The following is a 17,976-nucleotide window of genomic DNA, read 5'->3' as shown; positions in this document are numbered from 1 at the left end:
CGATCACCATGCGGAGGGGCTGTATAGAGTGTGGGGGTCCTGTAGGTGGTGGTGGGGCCGATCACCATGCGGAGGGGCTGTATAGAGTGTGGGGGTCCTGTAGGTGGTGGTGGGACTGTATAGAGTGTGGGGGTCCTGTAGGTGGTGGTAGGGCCGATCACCATGAGTAGGGGCTGTATAGAGTGTAGGGGTCCTGTAGGTGGTGGTGGGGCCGATCACCATGAGTAGGGGCTGTATAGAGTGTAGGGGTCCTGTAGGTGGTGGTGGGGCAGATCACCATGAGTAGGGGCTGTATAGAGTGTAGGGGTCCTGTAGGTGGTGGTAGGGCCGATCACCATGAGTAGGGGCTGTATAGAGTGTAGGGGTCCTGTAGGTGGTGGTGGGGCCGATCACCATGCGGAGGGGCTGTATAGAGTGTGGGGGTCCTGTAGGTGGTGGTGGGGCCGATCACCATGCGGAGGGGCTGTATAGAGTGTGGGGGGTCCTGTAGGTGGTGGTGGTAGGGTTGATCACTATGAGGAGGGGCTGTATAGAGTGTGGGGGGTCCTGTAGGTGGTGGTGGTAGGGTTGATCACTATGAGGAGGGGCTGTATACAGTGTGGGGGTCCTGTAGGTGGTGGTGGGGCTGTATAGAGTGTGGGGGTCCTGTAGGTGGAGGTAGGGACAATCACTATGAGTGGGGGCTGTATAGAGTGTGGGGGTCCTGTAGGTGGTGGTAGGGCTGATCACCATGGGGAGGAGCTGTATAGAGTGTGGGGGTCCTGTAGGTATTGGTAGGGCCGATCACCATGAGTAGGGGCTGTATAGAGTGTGGGGGTCCTGTAGGTATTGGTAGGGCCGATCACCATGAGGAGGGGCTGTATATATTGTGAGAAACCTGTAGGCGGTGGTAGGGCTGATCACCATGAGAAGGGGCTGTATAGAGTGTGGGGGTCCTGTAGGTGGTGGTGGTAGGGCCGATCACCATGAGTAGGGGCTGTATAGAGTGTGGGGGTCCTGTAGGTGGTGGTGGTAGGGCTGATCACCATGCGGAGGAGCTGTATAGAGTGTGGGGGTCCTGTAGGTGGACGTAGGGACAATACTAATGAGTAGGGGCTGTATAGAGTGTGGGGGTCCTGTAGGTGGTGGTGGGGCTGATCACCATGTGGAGGGGCTGCATAGAGTGTGGGGGTCCTGTAGGTGGTGGTGGGGCCGATCACTATGAGGAGGGGCTGTATAGAGTGTGGGGGTCCTGTAGGTGGTAGTAGGGACAATCACCATGCAGAGGAGCCGTATAGAGTGTGGGGGTTCTGTAGGTGGTGGTGGTGGGGTCGATCACAATTAGGAGGGGCTGTATATATTGTGAGAAACCTGTAGGCGGTTGTAGGCGATCACCATGTGGAGGGGCTGTATAGATTGTGGGGGTCCTGTAGGTGGAGGTAGGGACAATCACCATGCGGAGGGGCTGTATAGAGTATGGGGGTCCTGTAGGTGGAGGTGGGGCCGATCACCATGCAGAGGAGCTGTATAGAGTGTCAGGGTCCTGTAGGTGGTGGTGGTGGTAGGGCCGACCACCATGGGGAGGGGCTGTATAGAGTGTGGGGGTCCTGTAGGTATTGGTAGGGCCGATCACCATGGGGAGGGGCTGTATAGAGTGTGGGGGTCCTGTAGGTGGTGGTAGGGCTGATCACCATGAGGAGGGGCTGTATAGAGTGTTGGGGTCCTGTAGGTGGTGGTAGGGCCGATCACCATGGGTAGGAGCTGTATAGAGTGTGGGGGTCCTGTAGGTATTGGTAGGGCCGATCACCATGGGGAGGGGCTGTATAGAGTGTGGGGGTCCTGTAGGTATTGGTAGGGCTGATCACCATGAGTGGGGGCTGTATAGAGTGTGGGGGTGCTGTAGGTGGTGGTGGTAGGGCCGATCACCATGCGGAGGATCTGTATAGAGTGTGGGGGTCCTGTAGGTGGTAGTAGGGACAATCACCATGCGGAGGGGCTGTATAGAGTGTGGGGGTCCTGTAGGTGGTGGTGGGGCTGATCACCATGGGGAGGAGCTGTATAGAGTGTGGGGGTCCTGTAGGTGGTGGTGGGGCCGATCACCATGGGGAGGAACTGTATAGAGTGTGGGGGTCCTGTAGGTGGTGGTGGTAGGGACAATCACCATGAGGAGGGGCTGTATATATTGTGAGAAACCTGTAGGCGGTTGTAGGCGATCACCATGTGGAGGGGCTGTATAGAGTGTGGGGGTTCTGTACGTGGTGGTGGTGGAGCTGTATAGAGTGTGGGGGTCCTGTAGGTGGTGGTGGTGGGGCTGATCACCATGTGGAGGGGCTGTATAGAGTGTGGGGGTCCTGTAGGTGGTGGTAGGGCCGATCACCATGGGGAGGGGCTGTATAGAGTGTGGGGGTCCTGAAGGTGGTGGTGGGGCCGATCACCATGTGGTGGGGCTGTATAGAGTGTGGGGGTCGTGTAGGTGGTGGTAGGGCCGATCACCATGGGGAGGGGCTGTATAGAGTGTGGGGGTCCTGTAGGTGGTGGTAGTGGAGCTGTATAGAGTGTGGGGGTCCTGTAGGTGGTGGTGGTGGGGCTGTATAGAGTGTGGGGGTCCTGTAGGCGGTGGTAGGGCCGATCACCATGCGGAGGGGCTGTATAGAGTGTGGGGGTCCTGTAGGTAGTGGTGGTGGTGGGGCCGATCACCATGTGGAGGGGCTGTATAGAGTGTGGGGGTCCTGTAGGTGGTGGTGGGGCCGATCACCATGTGGTGGGGCTGTATAGAGTGTGGGGGTCCTGTAGGTGGTGGTGGTGGTGGTAGGGCCGATCACCATGGGGAGGGGCTGTATATAGTGTGGGGGTCCTGTAGGTGGTGGTGGTGGGGTTGATCACCATGGGGAGGGGCTGTATAGAGTGTGGGGGTCCTGTAGGCGGTGGTAGGGCCGATCACCATGGGGAGGAGCTGTATAGAGTGAGGGGGTCCTGTAGGTGGAGGTGGGGCTGTATAGAGTGTGGGGGTCCTGTAGGCGGTGGTAGGGCTGATCACCATGCGGAGGGGCTTTATAGAGTGTGGGGGTCCTGTAGGTAGTGGTGGTGGTAGGGCCGATCACCATGGGGAGGGGCTGTATAGAGTGTGGGGGTCCTGTAGGTGGTGGTAGTGGAGCTGTATAGAGCGTGGGGGTCCTGTAGGTGGTGGTGGTGGGGCTGTATAGGGTGTGGGGGTCCTGTAGGTGGTGGTAGGGCCGATCACCATGGGGAGGAGCTGTATAGAGTGTGGGGGTCCTGTAGGTGGAGGTGGGGCCGATCACCATGCAGAGGAGCTGTATAGAGTGTCAGGGTCCTGTAGGTGGTGGTGGTGGTAGGGCCGACCACCATGGGGAGGGGCTGTATAGAGTGTGGGGGTCCTGTAGGTATTGGTAGGGCCGATCACCATGGGGAGGGGCTGTATAGAGTGTGGGGGTCCTGTAGGTGGTGGTAGGGCTGATCACCATGAGGAGGGGCTGTATAGAGTGTTGGGGTCCTGTAGGTGGTGGTAGGGCCGATCACCATGGGTAGGAGCTGTATAGAGTGTGGGGGTCCTGTAGGTATTGGTAGGGCCGATCACCATGGGGAGGGGCTGTATAGAGTGTGGGGGTCCTGTAGGTATTGGTAGGGCTGATCACCATGAGTGGGGGCTGTATAGAGTGTGGGGGTGCTGTAGGTGGTGGTGGTAGGGCCGATCACCATGCGGAGGATCTGTATAGAGTGTGGGGGTCCTGTAGGTGGTAGTAGGGACAATCACCATGCGGAGGGGCTGTATAGAGTGTGGGGGGTACTGTAGGTGGTGGTGGGGCTGATCACCATGGGGAGGAGCTGTATAGAGTGTGGGGGTCCTGTAGGTGGTGGTGGGGCCGATCACCATGGGGAGGAACTGTATAGAGTGTGGGGGTCCTGTAGGTGGTGGTGGTAGGGACAATCACCATGAGGAGGGGCTGTATATATTGTGAGAAACCTGTAGGCGGTTGTAGGCGATCACCATGTGGAGGGGCTGTATAGAGTGTGGGGGTTCTGTACGTGGTGGTGGTGGAGCTGTATAGAGTGTGGGGGTCCTGTAGGTGGTGGTGGTGGGGCTGATCACCATGTGGAGGGGCTGTATAGAGTGTGGGGGTCCTGTAGGTGGTGGTAGGGCCGATCACCATGGGGAGGGGCTGTATAGAGTGTGGGGGTCCTGAAGGTGGTGGTGGGGCCGATCACCATGTGGTGGGGCTGTATAGAGTGTGGGGGTCGTGTAGGTGGTGGTAGGGCCGATCACCATGGGGAGGGGCTGTATAGAGTGTGGGGGTCCTGTAGGTGGTGGTAGTGGAGCTGTATAGAGTGTGGGGGTCCTGTAGGTGGTGGTGGTGGGGCTGTATAGAGTGTGGGGGTCCTGTAGGCGGTGGTAGGGCCGATCACCATGCGGAGGGGCTGTATAGAGTGTGGGGGTCCTGTAGGTAGTGGTGGTGGTGGGGCCGATCACCATGTGGAGGGGCTGTATAGAGTGTGGGGGTCCTGTAGGTGGTGGTGGGGCCGATCACCATGTGGTGGGGCTGTATAGAGTGTGGGGGTCCTGTAGGTGGTGGTGGTGGTGGTAGGGCCGATCACCATGGGGAGGGGCTGTATATAGTGTGGGGGTCCTGTAGGTGGTGGTGGTGGGGTTGATCACCATGGGGAGGGGCTGTATAGAGTGTGGGGGTCCTGTAGGCGGTGGTAGGGCCGATCACCATGGGGAGGAGCTGTATAGAGTGAGGGGGTCCTGTAGGTGGAGGTGGGGCTGTATAGAGTGTGGGGGTCCTGTAGGCGGTGGTAGGGCTGATCACCATGCGGAGGGGCTTTATAGAGTGTGGGGGTCCTGTAGGTAGTGGTGGTGGTAGGGCCGATCACCATGGGGAGGGGCTGTATAGAGTGTGGGGGTCCTGTAGGTGGTGGTAGTGGAGCTGTATAGAGCGTGGGGGTCCTGTAGGTGGTGGTGGTGGGGCTGTATAGGGTGTGGGGGTCCTGTAGGTGGTGGTAGGGCCGATCACCATGGGGAGGAGCTGTATAGAGTGTGGGGGTCCTGTAGGTGGTGGTGGTGGGGCTGTATAGTGTGGGGGTCCTGTAGGTGGTGGTGGTGGGGCTGTATAGAGTGTGGGGGTCCGGTAGGTGGAGGTGGGGCTGTATAGAGTGTGGGGGTCCTGTAGGTGGAGGTGGGGCTGTATAGAGTGTGGGGGTCCTGTAGGTGGTGGTAGGGCCCATCATTGTATAGGGCATGGCGGCCATGTTGGGGCCCCTGAGGCACCTGTGTTCCCCCCTGTTCAGTCCCCAGCTATCCTGTATTACAGGTGATCCCCCCTCTGCGGACGTGACCCTTGGTTTTGCCCCCGTCACATGGCATCCTCCATGTTTTAGAGTCTCACATCGGTGACCAGCAGGAGCCCCAGCAGGTAGAAGAAGAAGCAGAGAGCGGCCAGAAACATCGTCTTGCGTTTCCACTCCCGGAGTGACGGAAACTCATCCAGAACAGCGGTGGTGATCCCCTCCATGTTCCCAAACTAAGCGGAGAGAAAAGGGGAGACAATCAGCAAGCAGAGCCCCCAGACTCCAGCAGCTCAGAAGCCCTCCCATACTGAGCTGGATGACGCTCCTACGGTGGAGGGTGGTGGTGGGACCGGGTCCCCTGCTCATCCTGAGCCACCTGTTTCATGAAGACTGACCTAGGAGGAAATGTAGAACATCAGGGGCCACTTACCAGAGTGTCCACTCCCAGAGTGAAGAGCATCAGGAAGAACAGGATGGACCAGAAGATGGAGCCGGGCAGCAGAGCGAGGGCTTCTGGGTAAGCGACAAAGGCCAAGCCCGGACCTGAGGAGGAGAGCGGGGGGCTATGTGGGTATACAGTACAATACAGGACCCCCAGACAGGTAGTGACCTGAGGAGGACAGCGGGGGGCTATGTGGGTATACAGTACAATACAGGACCCCCAGACAGGTAGTGACCTGAGGAGAGCGGGGGGCTATGTGGGTATACAGTACAATACAGGACCCCCAGACAGGTAGTGACCTGAGGAGGAGAGCGGGGGGCTATGTGGGTATACAATACAATACAGGACCCCCAGACAGGTAGTGACCTGAGGAGGAGAGCGGGGGGCTATGTGGGTATACAGTACAATACAGGACCCCCAGACAGGTAGTGACCTGAGGAGAGCGGGGGGCTATGTGGGTATACAATACAGGACCCCCAGACAGGTAGTGACCTGAGGAGGAGAGCGGGGGGCTATGTGGGTATACAGTACAATACAGGACCCCCAGACAGGTAGTGACCTGAGGAGGAGAGTGGGGGGCTATGTGGGTATACAATACAATACAGGACCCCCAGACAGGTAGTGACCTGAGGAGGAGAGCGGGGGGCTATGTGGGTATACAGTACAATACAGGACCCCCAGACATGTACTGACCTGAGGAGGAGAGCGGGGGGCTATGTGGGTATACAGTACAGGACCCCCAGACAGGTAGTGACCTGAGGAGGAGAGCGGGGGGCTATGTGGGTATACAGTACAATACAGGACCCCCAGACAGGTAGTGACCTGAGGAGGAGAGCGGGGGGCTATGTGGGTATACAATACAGGACCCCCAGACAGGTAGTGACCTGAGGAGGAGAGCGGGGGGCTATGGGGGTATACAGTACAATACAGGACCCCCAGACATGTACTGACCTGAGGAGAGCGGGGGGCTATGTGGGTATACAGTACAATACAGGACCCCCAGACAGGTAGTGACCTGAGGAGGAGAGCGGGGGGCTATGTGGGTATACAGTACAATACAGGACCCCCAGACAGGTAGTGACCTGAGGAGGAGAGCGGGGGGCTATGTGGGTATACAGTACAATACAGGACCCCCAGACAGGTAGTGACCTGAGGAGGAGAGCGGGGGGCTATGTGGGTATACAGTACAATACAGGACCCCCAGACAGGTAGTGACCTGAGGAGGAGAGCGGGGGGCTATGTGGGTATACAATACAGGACCCCCAGACAGGTAGTGACCTGAGGAGGAGAGCGGGGGGCTATGTGGGTATACAATACAGGACCCCCAGACAGGTAGTGACCTGAGGAGGAGAGCGGGGGGCTATGTGGGTATACAGTACAGTACAGGACCCCCAGACAGGTAGTGACCTGAGGAGGAGAGCGGGGGGCTATGTGGGTATACAGTACAGTACAGGACCCCCAGACAGGTAGTGACCTGAGGAGGAGAGCGGGGGGCTATGTGGGTATACAGTACAATACAGGACCCCCAGACATGTACTGACCTGAGGAGGACAGCGGGGGGCTATGTGGGTATACAATACAACACAGGACCCCCAGACATGTACTGACCTGAGTCCGCCACCTCTCCCACCGGAACCTTCTTCTTCCAGGCCATGTGACCCAGAACCGAAAAAATGGCGAAACCAGCAAAGAAGCTTGTGCAGCAGTTACCAATGGCGATGACCAGAGTGTCCCTGCGAGATAAGGATGAAGCATAACAACGGGAACAACGGCCATCACACGAGAACGTGACAGCCATAAGACACTACAAGTACTATATGCATAGGCATTTATATACACAGGGATCTATATACAGTATATACATAGGGAACCATACACACTATATACAGTCATGGCCAAAAGTTTTGAGAATGACACAAATCTTCTATTTTCCCATGATCCTCTGCCCTCTGGTTTTTCTGTGTGTTTGTCAGATGTTTTTATCACATACAGAAATATAATTTCCATCATATTCTGAGTAACAGAAGCTTATACTGACAGACTGAGTTACTGCAGCAAGTCTATAATATTTGCAGTGTTGCGGCTTCTTCAGGACCTCTGCATTTCTCCCCGGCTGCTCTCATCACCTTCTGGACCAAATCCTGACTGATAGCCGTCCATTCTTGTACAATCAATGCTTGCACTTTGTCAGAATTTGTTGGTTTTTGTTTGTCCACCCGTCTCTTGATGATTGACCACAAGTTCTCAATGGGATTAAGATCTGGGGAGTTTCCAGGCCATGGACCCAAAATCTCTATGTTTTGTTCCCTGAGCCATTTAGTTATCACCTTTGCTTTATGGCAAGGTGCTCCATCATGCTGGAAAAGGCATTGTTGGTGGCCAAACTGCTCTTGGACGGTTGGGAGAAGTTGCTCTTGGAGGACATTCTGGTCCCATTCTTTATTCATGGCCGTGTTTTTAGGCTGTGAGACTGTGAGAGAGCCGATTCCCTTGGCTGAGAAGCAACCCCACACATGAATGGTTTCAGGATACTGGTTACAGTTGGCATGAGACAAGACTGGTGGTAGCGCTCACCTCGTCTTCTCCCAATAAGCTGTTTTCCAGATGTCCCAAACAATCGGAAAGGGGATTCAACAGAGACAATGACTTTCCCCCAGTCCTCATTAGTCCACTCCCTGGACCTTTCCCCCAGTCCTCAGCAGTCCACTCCCTGGACCTTTCCCCCAGTCCTCAGCAGTCCACTCCCTGGACCTTTCCCCCAGTCCTCAGCAGTCCACTCCCTGGACCTTTCCCCCAGTCCTCAGCAGTCCACTCCCTGGACCTTTCCCCCAGTCCTCAGCAGTCCACTCCCTGGACCTCTCCCCCAGTCCCCAGCAGTCCCCTCCCTGGACCTTTCCCCCAGTCCTCAGCAGTCCACTCCCTGGACCTTTCCCCCAGTCCTCAGCAGTCCACTCCCTGGACCTTTCCCCCAGTCCTCAGCAGTCCACTCCCTGGACCTTTCCCCCAGTCCCCAGCAGTCCACTCCCTGGACCTTTCCCCCAGTCCTCAGCAGTCCACTCCCTGGACCTTTCCCCCAGTCCTCAGCAGTCCACTCCCTGGACCTTTCCCCCAGTCCTCAGCAGTCCACTCCCTGGACCTTTCCCCCAGTCCTCAGCAGTCCACTCCCTGGACCTTTCCCCCAGTCCTCAGCAGTCCACTCCCTGGACCTTTTGCAGAATATCAGTCTGTCCCTGATGTTTTTTCTGGAGAGAAGTGGCTTCTTTGCTGTCCTCCCTGAGACCAGGCCTTGCTCCAAGAGTCTCCGCAGTCTCACAGTGCAGATGCCCTCACACCTGCCTGCTGCCATTCCTGACCAAGCTCTGCACTGCTGGTAGCCCCATCCCGCAGTTGACCTCACTTAAGAGACGGTCCTGGCGCTTGCTGGTCTTTCTTGGGCGCCCTGGAGCCTTTTTGGCAACAATGGAACCTCTCTCCTTGAAGTTCTTGATGATGCGATATATTGGTGACTGAGGTGCAATCTTTCTAGCTGCGATACTCTTCCCTGTTCGGCCATTTTTGTGCAGTGCAATGATGACTGCACGTGTTTCTTTAGAGATAACCATGTGTAACAGAAGAGAAACGATGATGCCAAGCACCAGCCTCCTTTTAAAGTGTCCAGTGGTGTCATTCTTACTTAATCATGACAGATTGATCTCCAGCCCTGTCCTCATCAACACCCACACCTGTGTTACTGGAGCGATCACTGAAACAATGTTAGCTGCTCCTGGTAAGGCCGGGCTGCAATGATGGTGAAATGTGTTTTGGGGGATAAAGTTCATTTTCTGGGCAAATATTGACTTTCCAAGTAATTGCTGATAAGCTGATCCCTCTGTATAACATTCTGGAGTATATGCAAATTGTCATTTTAAAAACTGAAGCAGAAGACTTTGTAAAAATTAATATTTGTATCATTCTCAAAACTTTTGGCCATGACTGTACACAGGGATCTATATACACTATACACATAGGGGTCCGTACACCATACAGGGAGGGGTCCGTGCACCATACAGGGAGGGGTCCGTACACCATACAGGGAGGGGTCCGTACACCATACAGGGAGGGGTCCGTACACCATACAGGGAGGGGTCTGTTACTGTACACCATACAGGGAGGGGTCTGTACACCATACAGGGAGGGGTCTGTTACTGTACACCATACAGGGAGGGGTCTGTACACCATACAGGGAGGGGTCTGTTACTGTACACCATACAGGGAGGGGTCTGTACACCATACAGGGAGGGGTCTGTTACTGTACACCATACAGGGAGGGGTCTGTACACCATACAGGGAGGGGTCTGTTACTGTACACCATACAGGGAGGGGTCTGTACACCATACAGGGAGGGGTCTGTTACTGTACACCATACAGGGAGGGGTCTGTACACCATACAGGGAGGGGTCTGCACACCATACAGGGAGGGGTCCGTGCACCATACAGGGAGGGGTCCGTACACCATACAGGGAGGGGTCCGTGCACCATACAGGGAGGGGTCCGTACACCATACAGGGAGGGGTCCGTACACCATACAGGGAGGGGTCCGTGCACCATACAGGGAGGGGTCCGTGCACCATACAGGGAGGGGTCCGTACACCATACAGGGAGGGGTCCGTGCACCATACAGGGAGGGGTCCGTACACCATACAGGGAGGGGTCCGTGCACCATACAGGGAGGGGTCCGTACACCATACAGGGAGGGGTCCGTACACCATACAGGGAGGGGTCTGTACACCATACAGGGAGGGGTCCGTACACCATACAGGGAGGGGTCTCTGGTCTTTGATTCCACCACTTACCGAATCACATTGTTATCAAACTTGTTGTATGAAGCCATGGAGAGCAGCCCCCCGAAACCAATACCCAGAGAGTAAAAAATCTGAGACGCTGCGTCATTCCACACCTGAGGTACAAACATGGAGGGAGAGTGGACTCACTATGTGCAAGAGGAATGCAGGTATATAGGTAGCGGTGGTATTCTCTCTCTCTCTCTCTCTGTATTTATATGGTGTATATAGGTAGCGGTGGTATCTGTGCTCTATGTATATGGAGATATGTGGTGTATATAGGTGGCGGTGGTACCTGTGCTCTATATATATGGAGATACGTGGTGTATATAGGTGGCGGTGGTCCCTGTGCTCTCTCTATATTTATATGGTGTATATAGGTAGCGGTGGTATCCGAGCTCTATGTATATAGAGATATGTGGTGTATATAGGTAGCGGTGGTACCTGTGCTCTATATATATGGAGATACGTGGTGTATATAGGTAGAGGTGGTACCTGTGCTCTATGTATATGGAGCTATGTGGTGTATATAGGTACCTGTGCTCTCTCTCTCTATATATATATTTATATGGTGTATATAGGTAGCGGTGGTACCTGAGCGCTCTGCAGTCTCTTCCAGTCAGCTGACAAGTAGAATCGGACGCCATCTATAGACCCCTCCAGCGTCGCTCCCCGGATGATGAGAACAACAAGGACGAAGTAAGGAAAGGTGGCTGTAAAATACACAATCTGTATAGGACAGGGCGGGTGAGAAGACGGGAGGACGATGGGAAGGAAGGGGGATGAGTGGGGTACGGGGGGGGGGGGGGGTGATGGGGCGACCTCTCACCTTTCCAGAGCTGCGGATTCCCTTTATCATACAGAGGAAGATGATGATCCAGGCGGCCAGGAGACACAGGGCCAGCTCCCAGCGTACAGGGCCCGGATCACTGAGGCCTGAACTGTGCACCACACCCAGCACCTTCTCACTGCAACCACAGGGGGGCAACACCTTATTATACAGGCAGAATTATATACAGAGCAATTCTAGGCATATGTATTATACTGAAGGTATAAGTATTATTGGGTATTCGGTGGATGGAGTCTTGTATTACTGCATTTTGGTCACTAGGTGTCCCCCTGTATTTTTCTCCTATTGTAAAGCACAGCTGAAGGTTTCTCTGTAAGGGAATGTTCACACTAAACAAATGGGGTAGAATTCTGCGTGACGCCGTCAGACACTAAAGCAGGCGGGATTCAGCGGTGGAGAGTTCTGCCATGGAATTCCGCCCCATTTGCTCAGGTGCCTTGCCAAATGTCTGCCACCAGCTGAGAGTTGGCTTGCTAACCATTCACTGCAAAGGTCACCAAAACGGATACTTTCCCTGTCTCCTCAGGTCCTCTCCACCAAGAGCTAGAGGTGAGGTCGGCCATGTGATCAGATCAGTGTATGTTCCAGAAGGTGTGTGCTGATCGGCTCCTGTTGGTTAATCTCAAGTGTTCCTGGGCTAGTAAACCTCTGGTGAGGCTACCAAGGGGCCTAAATCCTGTCCACGCTAACCTCTCTAACCTCTTCACCAGGAGATTCAGTCATGACAGCGGTCTGCTCCACTGCAACTCACCAGAACCCCAACAAGGAACCCCATTGGCTGGCTCCCCATTATGTAGGGGCTGTACTCCTGGATTGTGTCACTCGGTGCCTTTGATCAGCAATAGGCGGATTTGTCAAAGCTGTGAATACAGTTTGTTCTTCCAGTATATCACCCCGACTCCACAGTGGTTACAGCAGAGCACTGCTCTAATTGGAAAGGACAGACCCCCCACCTCACAGTAGCCTTCCTAACTCTCATGTCTAAACTGATTCAGTAAACTCCAGATTCTCCCTAAAACTCAGTACAGCTGGCAAAAGCATTTATCATCCAACCCTTAAGCTATGGGGACAGAGGGTGCCGCACTACACAGGGACTCATGCTCCGCAGGGACACAGGGTGCCGCACTACACAGGGACTCATGCTCCGCAGGGACACAGGGTGCCGCACTACACAGGGACTCATACTCCGCAGGGAAACAGAGTGCCGCACTACACAGGGACTCATGCTCCGCAGGGACACAGGGCGCCACACTACACAGGGATACAGGGTGTTGGGCTCCACAGGGACTCAGGGCTCTGCAGGGACACAGGGAGCTGCAGTACACAGGGACACAGGGCGTTGGGTTCTGCAGGGACACAGATGGTTGGGGTCTGCAGGGACACAGGGCTCTGCAGGGACACAGGGAGCTGCAGTACACAGGCACACAGGGCGTTGGGTTCTGCAGGGACACAGATGGTTGGGGTCTGCAGGGACACAGGGCTCTGCAGAGACACAGGGCGTTGGGTTCTGCAGGGACACAGGGCTCTGCAGGGACACAGAGTTGGGGTCTGCAGGGACACAGGGCTCTGCAGGGACACAGAGTTGGGGTCTGCAGGGACACAGGGAGCTGCAGTACACAGGGACACAGGGAGCTGCAGTACACAGGGACACAGGGCATTGGGCTCCAGAGGGACACGGGGTGTTGTTATGCTCCCCATGTATCAGTGAGGGGATCAGTCTCTTACTTCCAGAAGGCTTCTGAGGCGCTGAACATGGAGCCATTGCTGGAGACGTTCTGTGGGGTGAACATATAACACATATGAAATATACAACCCTTCCGTGTGATTATCCCCCCTCCCGTGACCCCGGCTTACCTTACACAGGGGGGCATAATTAGGGGCATCACAGGTCCAGGGAAGGGGGCTCTGGAAGGACTTGCCCAGGTAATAGAAGGTCCAGGCAATAATAACGTTATAATAGAGCGAAACCAGAGCAGCGACCAGGAGCATCCCAATGCCGATACCTGGAGAGGAGAGGACAGGTCACATCAGGGGCCAGGCTGGTAACTCAGGGGGTTGCTCCTACCCTCCACTCACCTTTCAGAATGGGGCAGCACTTCCATACGGTGATGGGTCCGGCTGCTCCATACTGACCCAAGCTGAGCTCCATGAGGAAGAGGGGGAGTCCGGTAAAGAAAAGCATGATGGAGTACGGGATGAGAAAGGCTCCTGGGAGGAAGAGAACAAGATAGCGACATCAGCCTGGGCAGCCAATCAGATTCCAGCTCTCACCTACAGAAAATGAAAGTTGGGGTCTGATTGGTTGCAGGAAACGTCATCACTGTCCTAAAAATATGTAATCACAGCCAGTCAGCTTCCCGGCAGGGGTGGCTTGAAGATGGAAGCAGTGATCTGATTGGCTCCTAAGGAGAATGGAGAAGGCGCCTATGAAATCCAATCAGATGAAGGCTTCCATCAGATGATGGGTGTAACAGATGGTCATCTGATATGGGGGGAGACGTCTCACGGGAGGGTGTGAGGTCACTGAAGAAATGATGGGGTTCCTCATGACAACATTAAAGCTCATATCTGGAAAGTTTCTAGAACTCTCCAAAGAAAGGGAGGCGAGTAGCGTTGAGCGGAATTGCCGAACTGCCCGTGTTTGGCAACATTCTCCAAATCTGAACGCTCGGCATTTGATTCCCGGCGTTTGGAGAAGTTGGATGTTGCCTTAGAGAGTCCTGGAAAACATGGATAAAGCCATGGGCCATATGCCCAGCCTTGGGGCAGCATCCCACTTCTCCAGACGTGGGGAGTTTAATGCTTTGGAGAACGTTGCCACATACAAACTGTTCAGCAATTCCGCTCAATGGTAGACTCGAGCTGTAGATTTTGTCTAGATTTACCAAGATGGCGCCAGCAGCATTGGATCGGGACTGCCGGCACATCAGAGATGCTATATCCCACTGACTGTCTGTCAATGATAGCCGCGTTGTCTCCCTGTGAGCTGTCAGTCAGCACGAGACGTGGCGGCAGTGACTACAGGCTGATACATTCCTGGTGCCGTGTCCGGGCCTGTCCCCTTGCTCACCGGCCACATTCCCGGGAGGATTACACCGCACGCTTCATATCTATGTATATTATGTATCACAGTTATCAGACGCTGCCATTACCCCATAATGGTGTCTGTGTACCCCACAAATGTTACCATCAGCCCATGTGGAGGCTGGGCCTTGGTAAGGACTACCACCCCCATCCTGGCCAGTGAAGCAGTGAGGTATATGTAGAGCCTGTGGTGCGGGGGCAGGGCCGCCATGATGATGATCTCACACGTCCATAGTCATTATTGGGGCCGGTCGGGCTGGTTTCATCCACAAACAATTTGCTATAAATAGAAAACAGGTCACAGCCTTTGATCAATGGAAGTGAACAATAAACCCTGCGCCACGTGTGTCCTGTGCCGCTGCGTCTGCCGGGGCGGCTCCTGCCCTATATACAGTGTAGGGGTCATATACACCGAACTGGGTCACAGCTAAGAGCTCTGCCACAGGCACCTTCTTCTTATGGCTGCCGCCCCCGGACCACCATAACCTCACCTGGACTGCTGACAATGTTCCCTCTAAGGGTACACAGAACGATAATCGGCCCGATTCGGACAATTATCGCTCCGTGTAATAAAGACAACGATCAGCCGATGATCGTTGTCATCGGCTGATTGTTGATATAGGTTAGAACCTATAATTGTCGGGCGCGGACCATGCATTGTTACGTGTAAAAGCGATGCACAGCTGGCGACTAACGATTTACAATACCTATCCATGCTCCAGGGCTGTTCCTGCAGTCCGCTTCTCCCGGTTCCCACACGCTCTAGCTTCAGAGCGGCCGGGGCTACTGCAGCCTGTGATTGGCTGAGCGGCCTGTCAGCTGACAGGCCGCTCTGAAGCTGAAGCGTGCGGGACCCGGGGAGAAGCAGACTGCAGGAACAGCCCTGGAGCGTGGATAGGTAGAGTATATAGTTTAAGCAAGGGCTGCAAGGACATCGGTAACAATGTCCCTGCAGCCCTTGTTAAACGATTATTGGGCTGTGTAATAGGCCCAGTAAACAAGCATTACAGGCATTACCGGGCCCCCATCACCTGTGTAATACCACCCTAAGTCTTTGTAGTCATTAAGCAGCCAGATATACACAACATGATAGATAAGTGCAGGGAGGGGATAGAGAGGCCTGTGCAGCTGTAACTGATCATAGAGATGAGTGCAGGGAGGGGACTGTATTGTATGTCTGTATTCTGCTATGTACAAGTCTGCCACCTGCTTGTTGGAGCCAATCTGTCTGGGTTTCCTCCCCTCTCTCAGCCTATCAGGGCCAACCTCAGTCTTCTCATTCCCCTGAACCAATCGGCTAACAGGTTACCTCAGGTCTCCCCACCGATGGCAGCCTGCTCCCTGCAGCATGGAAGGTTGGTTAGATCAGGCCTGGGGGTTACTCAGTCAAGTCAGTTCCAGTGTTCCTGTGTATGAACCATCTATATCCAGATCCAGAGAGGCTTCTTCCAGGCCTGTGCAGACCGAGCTGCTGTTGTCCATTTTGTCTGAGAACCACGAGTATTCAGTGCCAAACCACCAGAGATTCGACTACCAATAAGGGATCCAGACTGTCCACGATGTGAGGGTCATCTATCTCTTAGGGTGCCTTCACACCTACCGGATCCACAGCGGATCTCACTTCTGCGGATTCGAAGCGAGAACCGCTGCGGATCTGGTACCATTCACCCCTATGATAGCACATATTCGCAGCAGGATTAACATCCCGCTGTGAATATGGGCTTTAACCCCTCGCTGTCCGCAGCCCCGCTGCCGCATTAGCCCATCCTCGGCCGCATCCCCGGACGCATCCTGCAGCCCGCTGGACCAGAGTCGGGAGCCTCACTGCAGCCGCGCCGCCAAGCAGGTACTTTATGTTCTCGGCGGAAGGGTGCATGGTGCGGCGGGCGATGGGGGGATGCGGCCGAGGATGGGCTAATGCGGCGGCGGGGCTGCGGACAGCGAGGGGTTAAAGCACATATTCACAGCGGATATGTGCTATCATAGGGGTGAATGGTACCGGATCCGCAGCGGTTCTTGCTTCGAATCCGCAGAAGTGAGATCCGCTGTGGATCCGGTAGGTGTGAAGGCACCCTAAAGTCAAGTCATGTGACGTGCAGAGGTACTACTAGTCTAGTCAGGGGTTGGAGAAGTTGCGCTTAAAGCCGAATAGGCCTTCCAGATTTGACCAGACCGCTTGTGATTGAAGTCCTCTGCCAACACACCGCAGGATTCACATCCTCCGCCCACACTGCAGGATTCATGTCCTCCGCCCACACTGCAGGATTCATGTCCTCTGCCAACACACCGCAGGATTCATGTCCTCCGCCAACACACCGCAGGATTCACATCCTCCGCCCACACTGCAGGATTCATGTCCTCTGCCAACACACCGCAGGATTCATGTCCACCGCCAACACACCGCAGGATTCATGTCCTCTGCCAACACACCGCAGGATTCATGTCCTCTGCCAACACACCTTAGGATTCATGTCCTCTGCCAACACACCGCAGGATTCATGTCCTCCACCAACACACCGCAGGATTCATGTCCTCCGCCAACACACCTTAGGATTCATGTCCTCCGCCAACACACCGCAGGATTCATGTCCTCTGCCAACACATCGCAGGATTCATGTCCACCGCCATCACACCGCAGGATTCATGTCCTCTGCCAACACACCGCAGGATTCATGTCCTCCGCCAACACACCGCAGGATTCATGTCCACCGCCAACACACCGCAGGATTCATGTCCTCCGCCAACACACCGCAGGATTCATGTCCTCCGCCAACACACCGCAGGATTCATGTCCACCGCCAACACACCGCAGGATTCATGTCCTCCGCCAACACACCGCAGGATTCATGTCCTCCGCCAACACACCGCAGGATTCATGTCCTCTGCCAACACACCTTAGGATTCATGTCCTCTGCCAACACACCGCAGGATTCATGTCCTCCGCCAACACACCGCAGGATTCATGTCCTCCGCCAACACACCTTAGGATTCATGTCCTCTGCCAACACATCGCAGGATTCATGTCCTCTGCCAACACACCGCAGGATTCATGTCCTCTGCCAACACATCGCAGGATTCATGTCCACCGCCATCACACCGCAGGATTCATGTCCTCTGCCAACACACCGCAGGATTCATGTCCTCTGCCAACACATCGCAGGATTCATGTCCTCCGCCAACACACCGCAGGATTCATGTCCACCGCCAACACACCGCAGGATTCATGTCCTCCGCCAACACACCGCAGGATTCATGTCCTCCGCCAACACACCGCAGGATTCATGTCCTCCGCCAACACACCGCAGGATTCATGTCCTCCGCCAACACACCGCAGGATTCATGTCCTCCGCCAACACACCGCAGGATTCATGTCCTCCGCCAACACACCGCAGGATTCATGTCCTCCGCCAACACACCGCAGGATTCATGTCCTCCGCCAACACACCGCAGGATTCATGTCCTCCGCCAACACACCGCAGGATTCATGTCCACCGCCA

At 55.1% G+C, this 17,976-nt stretch overlaps 1 protein-coding gene across 3 annotated transcripts in view; it reads right to left on the bottom strand.

Moving 5' to 3' along the window:
- Nucleotides 1-17,976, bottom strand: part of LOC138792196 (sodium-dependent proline transporter-like) — a 36,714-nt gene that overhangs the window by 5,696 nt on the left and 13,042 nt on the right. For all 3 annotated transcript variants that reach the window (XM_069969331.1, XM_069969332.1, XM_069969333.1), the window contains exons 3-11: nucleotides 13,472-13,603; nucleotides 13,250-13,398; nucleotides 13,121-13,170; nucleotides 11,375-11,513; nucleotides 11,145-11,274; nucleotides 10,558-10,666; nucleotides 7,334-7,458; nucleotides 5,714-5,826; nucleotides 5,382-5,516 (exon numbers count right to left, since the gene is read on the bottom strand). In XM_069969331.1, the coding sequence (XP_069825432.1) occupies nucleotides 5,382-5,516; nucleotides 5,714-5,826; nucleotides 7,334-7,458; nucleotides 10,558-10,666; nucleotides 11,145-11,274; nucleotides 11,375-11,513; nucleotides 13,121-13,170; nucleotides 13,250-13,398; nucleotides 13,472-13,603 (1,082 nt within the window). The remainder of the gene's footprint in view (nucleotides 1-5,381; nucleotides 5,517-5,713; nucleotides 5,827-7,333; nucleotides 7,459-10,557; nucleotides 10,667-11,144; nucleotides 11,275-11,374; nucleotides 11,514-13,120; nucleotides 13,171-13,249; nucleotides 13,399-13,471; nucleotides 13,604-17,976) is intronic.

This window comes from Dendropsophus ebraccatus, chromosome 5, assembly GCF_027789765.1.
Source record: "Dendropsophus ebraccatus isolate aDenEbr1 chromosome 5, aDenEbr1.pat, whole genome shotgun sequence".
Taxonomy (NCBI): Eukaryota; Metazoa; Chordata; class Amphibia; order Anura; family Hylidae; genus Dendropsophus; species Dendropsophus ebraccatus.
This window is presented reverse-complemented; position numbering and strand designations above follow the sequence as displayed.